At 35.1% G+C, this 18,848-nt stretch overlaps 1 protein-coding gene and 1 pseudogene across 1 annotated transcript in view; both read left to right on the top strand.

The window, feature by feature from the left end:
- Nucleotides 1–2,377: 2,377 nt before the first annotated feature.
- The window catches only part of C14H14orf39 (chromosome 14 C14orf39 homolog), a 36,500-nt gene continuing 20,029 nt past the window's right edge, over nt 2,378–18,848 (top strand). The window contains exons 1-9 of the mRNA XM_048361995.1: nt 2,378–2,426; nt 2,515–2,571; nt 3,667–3,793; nt 6,244–6,333; nt 7,095–7,282; nt 7,375–7,417; nt 9,521–9,641; nt 12,941–13,032; nt 18,263–18,393. Coding sequence (XP_048217952.1) covers nt 2,378–2,426; nt 2,515–2,571; nt 3,667–3,793; nt 6,244–6,333; nt 7,095–7,282; nt 7,375–7,417; nt 9,521–9,641; nt 12,941–13,032; nt 18,263–18,393 — 898 coding nt within the window. The remainder of the gene's footprint in view (nt 2,427–2,514; nt 2,572–3,666; nt 3,794–6,243; nt 6,334–7,094; nt 7,283–7,374; nt 7,418–9,520; nt 9,642–12,940; nt 13,033–18,262; nt 18,394–18,848) is intronic.
- Nucleotides 8,132–8,259, top strand: LOC125363729 (annotated as a pseudogene).

Raw genomic sequence — 18,848 nt, 5'->3', positions numbered from 1 at the left:
AACCTGTATAAACAATTTTCAAAAGAAGGCATATAAATAATATCATAGACATAATGATAATTATCACTATTTCATAACTGATTTGGCTTGAGCATAGTTTGAGTGTGTCCCTCAAGGCTTCATGTGTTAAAATTTAACCCTCCCTGTGAAAACAATATGACTAGGGTGTTTAAAAGTGGGGACTTTAGGAGAGGATTAGCATTAGATAAGGTCATTAGGATGGATCTCTCCAATTGAATCCTGGTGGCTATTTAACAAAAGGGGAGAACACCAGAGAGACACATACCTGTGGTACCCTCTGTCTCCTTGAACTGCGTTGGGACTTTGCTAATCAAGAAAGCTGTCACCAGATTTGGCCCATCAACTTTGGATTTCCAGGATCTGTAAGTCAAAATAAATTTATTTTCTTTATATATCTTACCCAGTCTGTGGTATTCTGTTGTCACTAATAGATGAGTACAATAATGTGCACATCAAAATATACACCATAAATACATGCAATGTTGCCAATTATAGCTCAAGAAATCTGGAAAGAAAAGATTTTCATTCAGAGAGACAAAAAGATAAATCTAGTTGAGTTCTAATGTCATCCAAACAAACTACCTTTAGTGGTTTGTTATCATTAATACTTATTAGCGTGCAACATTACAAAACATTATAATAAAATTAATTATGGATAGGTGAACTGAGCTAAACAGAAAAAAACTTAAGCACATTTGCTTTTCATGATATGAAATCATTTAGGATATGGTGACTTTAGGTAATTATTGAGATCATTTAGGATTAAAAATGTTTCTACCCAAAATACACAAAATTAAAAGCAAGGGTATAGATCAGAAGTTGACTGTAGGCTTAGTATGTAGGAAGTCCTAGGTTCAATCTCCAGCATCAAACCAATTTAATCAAAGCCAAACAAACAAATAAACACCACCACCACCACCAACAAAATCCCAATCAAACAAAAGACAAACAAAACTCAAAAATATTAAGACCATTTGGGGTGCTTATTTTTTTCCTCCATCCTATTATCTCATATAAAATTTACCAACAGCTGGGGCTGGGAATATGGCCTAGTGGTAGAGTGCTTGCCTCCCACACATGAATGAAGCCCTGGGTTCAATCCCTCAGCACCACATATATAGAAAACGGTCAGAAGTGGTGGTGTGGCTCAAGTGGCAGAGTGCTAGACTTGAGCAAAAAGAAGCCAGGGGCAGTGCTCAGGCCCTGAGGTCAAGCACCAGGGCTGGCCAATGAAACAAACAAAAAAGTTACCAACAGCATTTTTGGACAGGAAATATGCTTTATTAGAATTTTGCTGGCTTTTCGGTAAAAGTTTTGAAACGTTAAATTAAAAACTGAATTTTGATAATGTTGCAAGCACTACTTCTTGTGCTTAAACTAATATCCATTTTGCTGCTAATCTCCAAAATATGTCTAAAAAAATGTTTACAAGAGACTGGATCATCCTTAAAATTCACTTGAATTTAAGGCAGCAGATCCCCTGCTCCATTCAAGCACCCTCCTGACTTCTGCACTCTCTCTGCGGGGTTTAAGGGCAAGACCCAGGCCTGCACTGGGAAGGCAGGGTCTCTGCATGACTTGGTTCTCGCGTGGTCTTGTTAGTCTCGCGTGGAGTGTGATGTCACTCCAGCGCTAGCGGCTTCCACCGCAGAGGCTGGCGTTTGAAGGCGAGGCTCAGTTTGGTTTCTTGGAGCTTGTGGCTTAGGTGAGGCCTTGGCGTCGTGGACTCCTCTAAGAAAAGTGGGCGCGGATGTTTGTGTCCAGAGGGGCCATTTAGGTGGGTGGGAAAGAGCTCAGTATGGCGGTTAGGCCGCTGTGGGCCTCTGGCCCTGAGGGGAGTGCTGCGGCCCGGCCCGAGTCATTCAAGGCCCTGGGCCTTGGGCAGCTGGGGTCGCATGACCGGGGCACAAGGAGGGATGAGGCACGGAGGGCTGAGGCAAGGTCTTAATAGTACCAAATTGCCCTATTGGTGCAATTAAGACCTAAAAAAACAGTGTGGGTGGGTGGGTGGGGGAGGCAAAGTTCTGGAAAAGTAGAATTTGATTATGTTTTCTATCATTTAAAAGAAACACGTTTTGAGAAACCAGTGGATTAAAACTTATTACAGTTTCCATGCACAGTTGGAAAGGTTGCCTAACCTTTCTGGAAGTTTCAGACACGCATGTCCAACAGTTATTTAACAATCAGGGCTCATCAGTATTAGGCCAGAGACAAACTTCACTGAAAGGGTGTCCTCCCCACCACATTTACTTGTGAAGATACACTGTATCAGAAAGGTGCTCGCTTTTATATACGCTGTTCTGTGCCTGACCTCAGAAAACTCTTAACATATGTATTTTTTCATATAGTATCCAAGATGAATGATGGCCTGTTTGCCAGTTTGGACAAGCTTCTGTTAGAATTTGGTAGGTGTAAAATGAAAATGAACTATTTGTATTATCATTGAACTGTAACAGTGAAACAAAAAATTTTAAATAATTGTTTTTAATTTAGTTTTTCAGTATGAGCAAGACAGAAGTACTAAAGAAGATATGGTTCAAAGAATTAATAGTAAGTAGTTTCATGTGGCAGAGATATTTTAGTCTTTTAATTTTTATGGCATATAGCATAATACATGATTTCCCTGTGGAGGGTAACTTATAGTTGGCATTGTAACTGCTGGTTGTCCTAAGTAATATAGTGACTTAACTAGTTTTCAACAGTAAATTAGTTCATTCAGAATTTAATTACTTATGAATTTTCTTTCATAGATTACTTCTTAAGTGCAATTGAAAAGCTGTTATTTTTATCAAATAATAAGATCGTTTCAAATATAAAAGAATTGTTTTCTTTTTTCTCTGAAGTTACCAAAAATAAGGGACCAAGATTGGATAGATGGAACATTTTCAGGAATAATAATGCTGAAAAAAATCACAGTATAAGTAAAATTGGAAGGTTAATTAAACAAATACTTTAAGTTCTTTTTTATTGTTTTAAATTTTTATTGTCAAGGTAATGTGCAGAGGGTTTATAGTTACATATGTTAGTAGTGAGTACATTTGAAGTGAGTAATTAAGTGAGTAATGAGTACATTTAAGTTCTTCTATACACTCAACCTAATTTTAACTTTCAGGACTATCAACTTCTTAGTTAATGTAGAATTTGATTATCTTCTGCAATTAAAAATCTCTTCTATTAAGTTATTTTAATATTTTCAAAAATATCTTTGTAGTTGGTCACTCATAACAAGTTAGTCAAAGGTGTATCTATAACCATGTGGAATTGATTAATAGAAATTTCACATTTGTTAAAACTGAAAGCTTTATGTTATTACCAGTAATATAAATGTTTACCTGAATTCACAGTATCAAAAGATTGGCTAACTTTAAATGTCACATAATCTAGTGACCTTCTGATAAAAATGAGGGTAAGGGACATTTATTTCTCTTTAGTCTCAAAACATAAATCCTTCTTAGCTTCTGAGTCAAGTATTAGGCCTGGTTGGGGTTTTCTACTTTTTAGTGTAAGAGCCTTTTCATCCCAGGCCTCTTTTCCTTTATGTTCTCTGGCTTACCTCCTTTTAGGAAAGTTGCCATACACTTTTATCTAGTTTATTTATTTTGAATTTATTATTTCTACATTAAAAAGTAAACATTTCCCTTTCAGAATGTTTTGAAGATATTAAAGAAAACAAAGACACTATTCGTAAGATACATGAAACCATAAGTACAACAGATGAGGAAATTACTCATTACTGTAAACATAGTAAGGAAATCAAAGACAGCTGTAGTAAGTGAGTATTTAAAAGAAATGAACTTTCAACAATTGTGACTTGATTCTTTTGCTCAATGTTGAAGACATTATTGCTTTAAAATAGTTTTGTTGCTGGGGATTAGTGCACAGGGTCTATTCATGGTTTTGTGCATAAAACCTTTACATATTTCCTTACCACTGAGCTAGTCCTAAAGTAGTGTCTATATTAGCAAAATAACAAATCGCCTTTCTTCATGCTTTAAAAATTTGTTTTTAATCATCACTTGTTTATGGTTGGTGGGATTAGTATTTGAACTCAAGGGCTCATGCTTGCTAGGCAGGCACTCTATCACTTGAAGCATACCTCTAGCCTATAAATCAGTTGCTTTTGTTATATGCCACTGCAGAAGGATCGTTGAAGGCTCAAAAAAAATGGAAGGGCTGTAATATCTTAATAATTTAAATTTAGTCTATGTACAGAATTTTGAATATAATCTGAGCTCAGGATATAAAATTTTATTAGATAAATTTGAAATCATTTCGATATTTGACTTTTCAAAAGCTTAGTTTTATGAAAGAAAGTTCAATCTAAAATAATTCAAGATAAAAGATTGCTAAAGAATGTCATTTAAAGTCCTTTCCCCTTTTTTGTTTCTTTTTTTGAGTCTTGGGACTCAGGGTCCGAGCACTGTCCCTGGATTCTTTTTGCTCAAAACTGGCACTCTAACTCTTAAGCCACAGTGCCACTTCTGGTTTTTTCTATATATGTGGTGCTGGGGAATCGAACCCAGGGCTTCATGTATGTGAGGCAAACACTCTACCACTAGGCCATATTCCCAGCCCCTTTGCTCATTGTTTTAGTCTTCCTCCTATTGAATTGCTTGAGTTTTATTTGAACCTTTCTTTATAATATGAAAACATTGGCTATAACTTTTTATTTATTTATTTTTTGGCCAGTCCTGGGGCTTGGACTCAGGGCTGAGCACTGTCCCTGGCTTCTTTTTGCTCAAGGCTAGCACTCTACTTCTTGAGCCACAGCACCTCCAGCTTTTTCTGTTTATGTAGTGCTGAGGAATCGAACCCAGGCTTCATGTATGCAAGGCAAGCACTTTATCACTAGGCCATATTCCCAGCCCTGGTAACATTACTTGGGTAAATGACTTAATACAATATCCATATTGTTGAACACTGGGTAGTCAATGAAATTATGACAGATGTGTGTTTGACATGGAAAGAAGTGAATGATACATTACAAATTAAAGCAAAGTATAAAACATTTATAGTAGGAACTAAATTCATAACTATATAGGTCTAGAGAATCTAGAAAGATGAACATTAAATTGCATATAGTAAAATTATCTTCCTAGTGAACCTGTATTTCTACTATAATCATCAAATGCTCAGAATATATGTATGTAATAATCTTTGGACTTCTTTTCTTTTTTTTTTTTTTGCCAGTCCTGGGCCTTGGACTCCGGGCCTGAGCACTGTCCCTGGCTTCTTTTTGCTCAAGGCTAGCACTCTGCCACTTGAGCCACAGCGCCACTTCTGGTCGTTTTCTGTATATGTGGTGCTGGGGAATCGAACCCAGGGCCTCATGTATACGAGGCAAGCTCTCTTGCCACTAGGCCATATCCCCAGCCCTAATCTTTGGACTTCTAATTCTATTTTGGAGGATCTTTTCTAAGAAAATAGAAATTCAGGCAAATATTTAAATACATTTTGGTTGGTAAATAAAGGAGAATAAGTTGTATAGGTGAATATGATTTTAATTACATGAAAATGTATAATGTAGCAAGTATAGCAAGAGCTGGAGATAATTTATTAAAATAATAATATTTAATATGGAGAATGTTGATGATAATTATTTTCTTGTATATATTTTCTGTGTTTCCAAAGTGAATATACTTTTTAAATGAAAAAATTAGTAAGTTTGTATTTTTCTTATTGATAGTATTTTTTCAATTTATACAATAAAAATATGTATGATAGACATTCATTTTATCCTTTCTGCCTGATTTTATGATTCAGTTTATCCTAATTTCTTTTTTTTTTTTGTTTTTAGCTGAAGAGAGTACAATCACCTAAATGTAAAAGGAGGAAAAAAACCTCTTTAACACTTATCCTAGCCCTTCCAATGCTTATTCCAAAAGAATTTATTGGTCAAGATCTTTTGAAAAATCTATGAGAGAGAAAGATTGATGTTAGAGATAATAATTGAAGAGTATTACTATAATGGATAATAGATGTGCTGTTGTGGTACCACATTTGTTCTCTAGTCATTGGAAAAAATTTTATGTAAAATTATTAGCATTTGTTCATACGAGTACACAATGCTAGTAGTGATGATTTTAAGGTATGAGAATATTTTTCTTGGTGTAAACTTGTGGTCTATAAGTGGAGACATTCATTTAAAAACAATTACTAAAATTACCTTTGTCAAGTTGTTTAGTCTGAAATGCTTACTATAAGTATACATTTTTTTTATAGTTGGAAGCCAACATGTGATGTCTTTCATAAACATGAAGATTATATGCAGGACCAGTTTACTGTTTATCAAGAAACTATTGAAAATGACAAGTATAATACATATATTAATTTAAGTATATTAATTCCATAAGTGATTATTACTAGGACTTGCTTTGTAGTAATAGTAATTGAAAATATAGAAAGTTTGTATTCTGAAAGAGGTTCTTTTTTAGGTAAGTGTAGTAATTGGGGCTCTGTGTGTCATTTACTTATTGTAAAGCTCTATGTAACCCTGAATTTGTTTAGAGAGTGCCTCAGGTATAAACTATTTCTTAGCAGTAATGACAGCATAGTCTTTCAATTAATGGTTGCTGTGAGTTATAGGCAAACATCTAGAATGATAATTGTCTGTAGATTTTAATTTCAGAAATGTTGGAACAAAGGGTAAACTAATAAAGCAGTGATACTTATTAGACGTTATGTTAAAAAAGAACTATACAACTTATAGGAGGGGGTCATCAGGGAAAAAACTGGGAGTAAACAAGGGAGGAAGTGACACTGTTCAAAAGGAAATGTGCTCATTATCTGACTTATTTAACTGTAACCTCTCTATACATCACCCTTATAATAAAGTTAAAAAAAGAAAGTGTCATTAAAATAGCAAAGTTAAATTGAAGAAGATTAAGGAGTAAATAATTTAGAAAGAGAATAGGTGAAAAATATGATAGGCTAAGGGAAAGTTTGAAGGGCAGACAATATTGAGGGCAATTTAGATAAGTAGATATTTAACTTGCTTTTTGTGCTTAATTTAGTAGAGCGTAAGTGATATTTATAAAGTTTTAAAATCTGTTCATTTCTTTTAATTTTAATAGAAAAATGTATCATGATTATATCTGTCAGTATAAAGATGTTTTGAAGCAGTACCAAGTGAAATACTCAGAAAACCATATTTCACGTGAATATTATGAGAAAAAAAGAGAATATGAAGAAATTCAAAACAGAGTAGTGGCTTGTAGTGAACAGCTAAAAATGCATGAAACTATTCTCATGGAATTTCTAGGTATTAACATTTTGTTATATGTTACTTTAATTATAGTATATTAGTAATAAATAGAATAATTGCTCACTCTCAACTATGATTTTGTTTTTCAGTACCTGCTCCCTTTTCATCACTTACCAAATGGACACTATATATGTATCCACAATAGTATTTCTGCTTATAATTTTTATTTGATAATGTAATTTCCATATTATAGTTGTTATGTACTGTGTTTTCTAGATGAGAACCTCATGGCTTTGCTTTTTGTGTTTAATTCATATTTTAAAGGTCACTTAAAATTTGTATTTCATTTAGATAGTAGCAACTGTAGTTTTCATATATGTCCATGTCAAAAGCAAGCAGTTTTAGAGAGAATCCAATGATATCTGCATCTGCGTCTTAGCAGTCATACCAGTGAGAAAGTCACGTTGCTGTCTTAACAAAGAAAGCTCCCATCAAATTATTTCATTAGTGGTCTTAAGAATAGATGGCGTTACAATTATTTATCTTTAGAAAATTTTTGAGTTACCTCTTGTGTGCTAGGCAATACTGAAGAAGTTCAAAAGCTCTTTTTTTTTTTTTTTTTTTTTTGCAGTCCTGAGGCTTGAACTCAGGGCCTGAGCACTGTCCTTGGCTTATTTTTGCTCAAGGTTAGCACTCTACCACTTAAGGCACAGCACCACTTCTGGCCTTTTCTGTTTATGTGGTGTCGAAGAACCAAACCCAGGGCTTCATGCATGCTAGGCAAGCACTCTAGCACTATGCCACATTCCCAGCCCATTGAAAAGCTCTTTTTAAGTTCCCAGTTTAGCATGAAAAACAGACATATCAATAAGTAATTCAAATTCATTACCACTTAATACTTGAATAAGCTTTGTGCAGTGGCAGTATCATAGCCAATGAGGTTTATCCGAGGCACAATTATTGCTAATTGAAAACTTTTCCCAATACTTGAATAATTCCTAAGTCTCACCTATTTATAAGAGATCTTCACTGGTAATGAACTTGGTTTAGTCTTCTTTCAACCTCCACAATCCTTTATATGCTTTCCTATATCATATTATAATTCCACTGTTGGTAGTAAGTGTTCTATCCATCATAAATCATTCTTCTAACTCCTCTTCTACTTGTTTTTTCTGTTTTAGAGTATTTTTTTTTGTGGGAGGGGGTCAGCTCTTCATTGCTGCCCTTGTGAGCATTTTCAGTGGAAAGGGGCACCCAGGTACAACAAGGGTTTAGGAAATTGCATGTGAGTTCAGATGAGATAGAAAGTTACATGATGTGTAGGAAGAGAGGTAAGTACAGATACAAAGAATTGCAATTTGGGATCTAAAAATCTATAAATAACACATTAAATTGATCCAATTCTGTAACAATATAGCTTTATGTTATGTTGTTCAGATGAACCATATTCACCTGAGGTTTTGTGTGCTAGCATGTAAATCATATTTTTCAGGCAGGATTTTGATCACTGTTGGGTATTTAAAAATTCTTTAAGTGGATTGTACAGTAACTTAGAAAATTGTATTACCTAATAATCATGCAATATATCTATTACTAGATAAAAAAATTTAGTTGAAGTTGAATATATAACCAGTTTGAGCACAAAGCCCAGGAGGAAGCTCTTCTGAGTTCTGCAACGTACATTGATGAAGTTTATAGGACAAGAAAGGGGAAATTGGGTACATTTTTAATGTTGACTTTGGAACAGATAAATAATAGGAACGTAAAAAGTTAAATATGAACTTGAATAGTGGTCAGATGACACAGTGAACTTACGTAAAATGAACATGAAGAAGAATACAAGCTGGGTGCTGTTACACATATAACCCTAACTACTCAGGAGGCTGAGATCTGAGGATTGTGGTTCAAAGCCAGCCCACGCAAGAAAGTTCATGAAGCTCTTATTTCCACTAAACTACTCACAAAAAACTGGAAGTGACACTGTGGCTCAAGTGGTAGAGCTCAGCCTTGAGCCAAAAAAGCTCAGGTAAAGTGCATAGGCTCAGAGTTCAAGCCCCAGAACCTGCCAAAAGAAAAAAATATATAAATACATAAATTCAGTAAATAACATTTATAAACAACATATCTTCTTGCCTGCATGCCAAATACTTAGTTTTGCTCTTGTTTTCAGGTAGCCTTACTATTATTTATTGCTTACATTAAATGTACCTATAAACAATATATAAATATAATAGCAGCTATTTATATTATAAATGTGAAATTTACTTGAATGACATAGTTCCTTAACATGAACAGAGTTAATTTGAGAAATGAAACAGAAAATATTCTTAAAAGTGTCAACAATATCACCAAAAGTTCATCTGAATTGAAGAAAAAAATAGGTGAAATGGAAATTGAAATTAATTCTTTAAACAAGGTATATATTTTGTTACATAATACTACTGCATGTACTAGTGTTTATGTTAAAATATTTTTTGAAACCTGTTTTTAAGTTACAGATATGGAGAAAATCAGTTTATTGGTCTCAAATTACTTTTGAAGCCAAGTATATTTTGGATATTGAAATATATGTATACATATATATATACAATTAAAAATATATTTTGTTTTGGTCCTGGAGCTTGAACTCAGGTTGCTGTCCCTGAGCTTCTTTTGCTTAAGGCTAGCACCTTAAAACTTGAGCCACATCTCTACTTCTGGCTTTTTGGTAATTTATTGGAGATAAGAGTCTCACAGACTCTCCTGCTGAGGCTAAACTTCATATCCTCATATATTAGCCTCCTGACTATCTAGGATTATAGGCATGAGCCACCTGTACCTAGCAGGTATTGAATATACTTTAACTCTGACTTTTAAGGGATAGTTTGTCTTTCTTTAGGGTCTGAGGAAAGAAGGTGAGGAAAAAAAATGTAGATTAGGTACACAAACTTATTTTGTGGTTGTGTATGTGTGCATGTGTTTGTGTTTGTGTGTGTGTGTGAGAGAGAGAGAGAGTGAGTGAGAGAGAGAGAGTCAAACCTAGGGTCCTCTTGCATGTTAGGTAAGTCCTCTACCACTGAGAATAGTTCCAGACCTACAATACAAATTTAAAGGCTTTGGAAAGACAGCTGTGCTTTCTTATTTATTTATTTATTTTTTATTATATTTAAGTAGATATACAAAGGGGTTTCATTTAAATAAAGGGAACAGAGCTGGGTGCTGGTGGCTCACACCTATAATTCTACCTACTCAGGAGGTTTTGATATGTGAGGATTGTGGTTCAGAGTCAGTCTGGGCAGAAAAGTCTATGAGACTTTTTTTTTTTTTTTTGTCAGTCCTGGGGCTTGAACTCAGGGCCTGAGCACTCTGTCCCTGGCTTCTTTTTACTCAAGGCTAGCACTCTGCCTCTTGAGCCACAGCACTATTTCTGGCTTTTTCTGTTTATGTGGTGCTGAGAAATTGAATCCAGGGCTTCATGCATGTTAGGCAAGCACTCTACCACTAAGCCACTTTCCCAACCCCTATGAGACTCTTTAACCACTTAAAAGCCAGAAGAAGGAGGTCTGGTTCAAGTGGTAACAGTATGAGCCTTGAGTGGAAAAAGCCAAGTGAGAACTCAAGGCCCTGAGTTCAAGCCCCAGTACCAGTACAAATAATAAGAGGAGGAGGGCAAAATTGTAAGTAATTAAAGAATTTTTAATCTTAAAAAATTATGATTATACAATTATGTTTAAAGAGCTAGGGTAGTTTAGCCTATCAGATTTTTTTGGAATAATTTTTGGTGTCATTTATTTAGTTATGGCTTTAATTTGGGTAGGTTCAAGAACCCATCAGAGCTATGTCTAAATTTTGAGGAAAATTTGAATATAATACTTAATTTTTAATTTTTTTGCAAATTATGTTAAAACTAATATATATTATCCAGGCTTGGTGATTTATACCTATATCCTAGCTACTTGGGAAGCTAAAATCAGCATTGCAGATCAATACCAGCCCGGGAAAAAAGTTCATGAGACCCCTGCTTAAGTGTGGTGGTGCATACTTGTTACCCCAGCTAAGGAGGAAGCATAAACAGGAGGATCACAGTCTTAAGTAGGCTTGGGGGGAAAAATGAGACCCTATTTGAAAAGTAGGAAATGCCAAAAGAACTGGGGATGTGGCTCTTTGCCTGGCAAGCACAAGATCCTTACTTCAAACCCTAGTTTTGTGTCTCCCCAAAAGATTATATATATATTATATATATACTGTATTATATAATATATATATTATAAAAGATTATATATATTATATATTCATAGATAATGAAGTACCAAGTAACAGTAACATAACTTTATTTCATTTTATTTTTGCCATATTGTGGAAGCACTTGGGCCTGAGCTTTCTAGAAAGTACCTGATCACTTGAGCAACAAGCTTAGCTGTTTTGTTTATATATTCAGTTTTTGAGCTAGTGTCTCATAACATTCCCCTGCTCAACCTAAATTTGTGATCCTCCTATCTACCCCTTAGCAAGGAATTATAGGCATTTACCACCATATCCAGCATAACATAATTTTAGTAATGAGATTTAAAATTTTTATTTCTCTTAAAATATGTAGTAACTATGTCCCTAAGTAAAGAGTCAGTGTCTATTTTACTCATCACAATTTTTTGTTTTACTTTTAGCAGCAGCAGTGACCTGGCATGTGCAAGGCACTTATTCTACCACTTAAGCCATGCTCCCAGCCTTTAGTGCTTTTCATATTTATTGTATAGGGTCTTGAATTAATTATCTGGATTGGCCTGGATTATAGTACTCCTACTTACATTTTCTGCCCCTCTGTGAACAACAACTACTGTTTGAGATGGGGTCTTCTAAGGTTTTTGCCTGAGCTCATCTCAAACAGTGTTCTGTGATCTGTCTCCTAAACATCCTCTCTTCTCCCTTCCTCCACATCCTTCTCTTTCTCTATTTTCTCATGTTCTTCCTCTGATTACTCCTCCTCATTTTTTTGTTTTTTTGTTAGTGCTTGTCCTGAGGGCTTGAACTCAAGGCCTGGTCACTGTCCCTGAGTTTTTGTGCTCAAGGCTAGAACTCTACCACTTGAGCCACAGATTTACTTCTGGCTTTTTCTGGTTAATTGGAAATAAGAATCTCGTGGACTTTTCCTAACTGGGCTACCTTCAAACCACAATCCTTAAATCTCAGCCTACTGAGTAACCAGGATTATAGGCATGATCCACTGGCCCCCCCCACCCCCAGCACTCCTCCTTAAGTATGGAAATTCCATGAAATCCATGTACTAATTTAGTGTTGAGGAAAATATAAAGTAGTCCTGGTGTGGGTGGCTCACACCTGTAATCCTAGCTACTCAGGAGGCTGAGGATCGTGGTTTGAAGCCAGCCCAGGCAGGAAAGTCCATGAGACTCTTACCTCCAGTAAATGACTCTGAAAAAGCTGGAAGCTTTGTGGCTGAAGTGATAGAGTGCTAGCTTTAGGGAAAAGTAACTCAAGGACAGTACCTAAGCCTTAAGTTCAAGACCAGGACAGGCACAAAAGAAAATTTAAATATATGTATATGTAAAGAGGTATCCTGTAGTATTTATTTTGACTCTTAACAACTTTCAGTAAAAGTGAATACTATAAAAATGCAAATCTGATTCAGTAGGAAAAATTATGTTTAGTAGTTAAGAAAAGCATATATCCTATTGCTTTGTAGGTAATTACTTTGTTTTGCTTTCCCATTTTTCTTTTTAGCAAATCACACGATTTTATGAAACTAAGACTCTTTCAGAAACTTTGGAAGAAAATAACAAAAATACAGAAAAGAGGAAGGAATTGAAAGAAAGGTACGGATCTTATGTAGACAAATATTTTGCATCTAAAAGTATATTTTTGTAAGTCTATTCAAATATAATTTTGTGCAGGTTATTTTCTAATAAAATATTAATTTAAATACTTCTTAAGTGATTTCTTTATACAAGGATATTATTAGAATATCCTTATTTAATAATGCAAGGATATTATATTGAGAGAAATAGGGTAGAAGCAGCAACACTTCTGTGTTCTGTAACCTATCAGCTATATAATTTATCCAGTTTTCCATGACAGATCATCAGTAGCAGTTATCAAGAAACAATGGTAGGCAAGATCAAGTAGGCTTTATCCCACAGACGCAAGGCTGGTTTAACATTCACAAATCAATAAATGTAATTCACCACATTAATAGAGCTAAGACCAAGAATCACATCGTCATCTCAGTTGATGCCCAAAAAGCCTTCACCGAAAAACAACACCCATACATGTCAAAAGCCCTGGAGAGAAAAGGAATCTTTAAAACAATAAAAGCTATATACAACAGACCAACTAACATATTAAATGGGGAGAAAATAAAAGTATTTCCCCTAAAATCAAGAACAAGACAAGGATGCCCACTCTCCCTGCCTCTAGTCAACATTGTGCTGTAATCCCTAGCCATAGCAATAAGGCAAGAAGAGGGCATTCAAGGGATCCACATTCATAAAGAAGAAATCAAACTATCCCTATTCGCAGATGACATGATCTTATACCCCAAAGGACCCAAAAAACTCAGTCCCCAAACTCCTAGAACTAATAAACCATTTTGGCAAAGTAGTAGGTTACAAAATCAATCCACAAAAATCAGCAGCTTTTCTGTACACCAGTAATGTACAAGCAGAAAAGAAAATTATGGAAAAAGTACCATTTGAAATAGCGAAAAAAAAGAGAATAAATTACCTAGGGATTAACCTAACCAAAGACATGAATGACCAATTTAATGAAAACTATAAAAATGCAAAAAGAGAAATCAAAGAGGACACCAGGAGATGGAAAGACCTCCCATGCTCATGGGTAGGCAGAATCAATATAAGTGAAAATGGCCATGTTGTCCAAAATGTTATACAAATTCAATGTATTTCCCATCAAAATCCCATCTACATTCTTCACTGAAATAGAGAAAACAATCCATAAATTCATATGGAACAGCAAAAGAACTAGAATAGCCAAAACAATTCTAGGCAAAAGAAGCAGCGCCGGAAGTTTCACAATACCAGACTTCAAGCTCTATTATAGAACCATCTTAACAAAAACAGCCTGGTACTGGCATAAAAACAGACCTGAAGATCAATGGAATAGCATAGAAGATCTGGAAATAAATCCGCATACTTAAAGTCAGCTGATATTTGACAAAGGAGCTGAAGACATACAATGAAAAAACATAGCCTCTTCAACTACTGGTGCCTGGAAAACTGGGCAGCCACATGTAGAAAACTCAAAGGGGACCCTAGCCTATCACCATGCACTAAGATCAACTCAAAATGGATAAAGGACCTCGACATCAGACCTGAAACTACTGAAGGACAGAGTAGGAGAGACACTAGAACTTATAGGCATAGGCAGGAACTTCCTGAACAGAGTCCCAAGGGCACAACAGATAGGGGAGAGTCTTGACAAATGGGACTACTACAAAATAAAATGTTTCTGCACCGGTAAAGGCATAGCCACTAAATAGACAGCCAACCATATGGGAAAGGATCTTCAGCACAGCAACAAAGGCCTAATATCAACAGAGAACTCAAGAAACTAACCCCCTCCAAACCAGTAAACCAATTATTAAATGGGCAAAGGAGCTAAAGAGAGACTTCACAAGAGAAGAACTAAAAATGGCAAAGAAACATATAAGGAAATGTTCAACATCCCTGGCAGTAAAGGAAATGCTAATAAAAACAACCCTGAGATACCACCTCACTCCAGTTAGAATGGCCTGTATGGTGAACTCAGGCATCAACAAATGCTGGAGGCAATGCAGAGAAAGAGGAACCCTTCTCCACTGTTGGTGGGAGTGCAAATTAGTACAACCACTTTGGAGAACAGTATGGAGGTTCCTCAAAAAACTCAGCATAGACATACCCTATGACCCAGCCATACCATTCCTAGGCATCTATCCTGAACAACAGATCCCAGGATACCATAAAGACATCTGCACATCCATGTTTATTGCTGCACAATTCACAATAGCCAAACTATGGAAACAACCCAGATGCCCCACTACAGATGAATGGATCCAAAAAATGTGGTACCTGTACATAATGGAATACTACATAGCTCTTGGAAATAATAAAATAATGGCATTCACAGGGAAATGGTCAGATCTTGAACAAATAATGTTGAGCAAGACAAGCCTAGAACATGGAGAACAAAGGCACATAGTCTCCTTCCTTGATATATGATTATTAGCGGGGGTGGAGAACAGTAGAGATCAGGTCTGCAAAATAACAAACTTCTTTTCAAATGGTATTTTCACATGTTTGGGTCAGCGACTTTACATCATGTATCTAAAACCAAACAATTACTAAACAAACATAAAAAGGTCTAGGATAGACTTATCAGTGGATCACAATAGCTCAACAGCTATGTACATATGATTATATAAGATAAGGCTAAGCAAAATGAACTCCAAGAAAAGGAAACAGGAGGATTTTATTGTTGTTGTTAATGTTTAATGTACTAGGTGAGTTTCCTTTGGTGTACCCCTTGTGGTTACTGTATATGATTTTGGTACACTGGATATTGTATATATGCTTACCTGAACTAGGGAAGGGAAAGAAAAATGAGGGAGGGTGTAACAAATATGACAAGAAATGTACTCATTACCTTATTATGTAATTGTACCCCCTCTATACATCACCTTGTCAATAAAATTTATTTAAAAAAAGAGAAAGTGGTAGGAACAGTAATGTATTCACCTGTTAATCACCCTATGACCAGCTTGACACACAGAGAGTAATACACTTCTGTGTATTTGGCATCATGTATTTTTCTTGTCCTTTGTTCTAATGCAAATACTGTAGACATCACTGGTGAAGGCATTAAGAAAAAGCATTGGGGGCTGGGAATATGGCCTAGTGGCAAGAGTGCTTGCCTCGTAAACATGAAGCCCTAGGTTCAATTCCTCAGCACCACATATATAGAAAATGGCCAGAAGTGGCGCTGTGGCTCAAGTGGCAGAGTGCTAGCCTTGAGCAAAGAGAAGCCAGGGACAGTGCCACGAAAAAAAGAAAAAACATTGTTTCTTTTTGTAACCTGTTATTGTGTGACAGGAAAAGAGATGTATTATTATTGTCATTTCTAATCAACGTTCTATTTTTTCTACTCATATCCTTTTAGTTGTTTTTAAACTCCTTTCTTAGACTCTACTGCCTTTATCTTTATTTTTCACTACACTTCCCTCTTGAGTTAATCTTCCTGATCACTTGTTTGGATTTGTTCTTTTTTTGGTCCCCAACTCTGCATATCACACCATGGCAGGGTGGTTTTAATTTATGATGAACTTGGTTGCAAAAATAAGCAAATGTACAGAATTTTACTTTACTCATATTTTACTATTATAAAGACTATATTGTAAAGAGCTGATCTAAACCCATGTTCATTTTTTTACTTAATATATAGTAGATTCCCTTTATCCATAGTTTTGTTTTCTACCATTTCATCTACCTGTGGCAAACCATGGTCCAAATATATTAAATGGGCAATTTCAGAAATAAATTTCACAGGAGTAGTACGATAAAATTCAATGCCATCTTGATCTGTCCCACTTGGGATGTGAATCTTCTCTTTATCCAGTGTATCTATGTGTTATACACCACTTTTAACCACTTTGTATTAAATTGACCATTGTGATATCATTGTGCTACGTGCAAGTAACCCTTATATTTTAAAATGGCCCAAAGCACAAAAATAGTGATGCTTATAATTTTGGTACATCTGCTAGAAAGCTATAACGTACTTTCTTAATTAAAGAGGTCAGAGTTTTCACTTAGGGAAGAAAACAGTCATATGCTTAGATTGCTAAAATATTTCAATAAGAATGAATCTTCTGTCTGCCCCATTGTGAAGAAGGAAAAAGCAATTTCATGGCCAGGCGCCAGTGGCTCATACCTGTAATCCTAGCTACTGAGGAGGCTGATATCTGAGGATCATGGTTTGAAGCCAGACCAAGTAGAAAAGTCTATGAGACTTTTATCTTCAGTTAACCAGTAGGAAACTGGAAGTGGCACTGTAGCTCAAAGTGGTAGAGTGCTACCCTTGAGCTCAGGGAGAGTGTCCAGGCCCTGAATTCAAGCCCCATGACCCCGCCCCCCCCCCAAAAAAAAGAAAAGAAAAAAGAAATTCATGCTAGTTTTCCTATTACACTTCACATTGCAAAAGTTGTAGCACAATGTGTACTAAGTACTTAGTTAAGAAGGAAGAGACATTAAATTTGTGTATTATGTATAAGAAAAAATATGTGAAAAACATATAACTGGGAGAGAGTGAGGGAAAGGGTAACATTGTTCAAAAGGACATGTACTCCTTACCTGACTAATGTAGCTGTAACCCCACTGTACATCACCTTTATAATAACAATAAAACTTTAAATAAACATATCTATCAATGATGAAAGAGAGTGAGAAAGAGAGAAGGAAGGAGTGATGAAGTGGGGAAAGAAGGAGGGAGAATGACAAAGGGAGATAGAATTGGGTTACAGCTATCCACTAGGGATCGTGGAATGTGTCCCTTGCTGATAGAGAGGTGTGATGTATTTTAGTAGTGTATATTCTAGTTCTTTGATTTAACTCAATAAAACTATCCTTCTAGCAAAAAGCCTTAAAAGACATTTATGATTGTAATAGTGATTTAATAATTTATATATTTATGCTAGCTAATTTGTTTCTAGGTTTTTTTAAGTTTGAAGTAATTTGAAATCTAAGACATGTTATTTATGATATGATTAACGTTTTAATTTAACATGTTTTGGTTCTGTTTAAAAATATCTTTTAAACTGGTTATATTCTAAAAATAAAAATATGATATACTGAGCACAAGTATGTTTAGCACTGATGCTATTACCAAGTAATTTAATAATATTGAGTAAGTCTGTTAAATTTCCTGGAATTTAGTTAATTATCTGCAAATATAAAAGATTTTTTTAACTATACACAATCAAAATATTTCTTCTAGATTTCAACTATATTAATATTTACTTGGCTAATATTGAATGCAATCCGTTTTACTCTTTAGAGTTTTTGAAAAAGATGAACATGTGCTTGTATTGAATAATCCTTTACAAAGCAGTGAATTATTTCTGCCTTATGAATCTCAGAAATTACTGAGACCAATAAAGATGCATTCTTCACGACCAAGAGTTACAGGTACAGAATTGTTTTTTATTTAAAAACTTTTTTCTTTGCAAACATAGGAGAAATAAAAAGGAGTTTTAGTTATCATTTTGTATAAGCAAGGAAACAGTTCTGGGGATCTGCAGACTGAGGAAAGTACTATTTTGAATCCTGAGAGCAAATAAGATCTGAATTTCACATCTGTCTTTTTTTTTTTTTGAGAAAGAAAAGCTTTGCATGATACATTAAAAATTCAGCCAATAATTAATTGTATATATACCACAAAATTATGAAAGTAAGGGAGTGGAGGGGCTGAAGGGGGACTAAGAATGTTGAAGGGTGTGACACTGATCGTGACACATTGTATTCATAAACTGCTTTGTTAAATGGCACCTCCTTTGTGCAGTGACTTAAAGATAATAAAGAATTTTAAAAAGTGTTCTGGTCTGATAGTTGTCAGAGGAAGATAAATAAATAACTACATTTTT

Source organism: Perognathus longimembris, chromosome 14 (assembly GCF_023159225.1).
Source record: "Perognathus longimembris pacificus isolate PPM17 chromosome 14, ASM2315922v1, whole genome shotgun sequence".
Classification (NCBI taxonomy): Eukaryota; Metazoa; Chordata; class Mammalia; order Rodentia; family Heteromyidae; genus Perognathus; species Perognathus longimembris.
The sequence above is the reverse complement of the archived record's forward strand: the minus strand, read 5'-3'. Positions and strand labels throughout refer to the sequence as shown.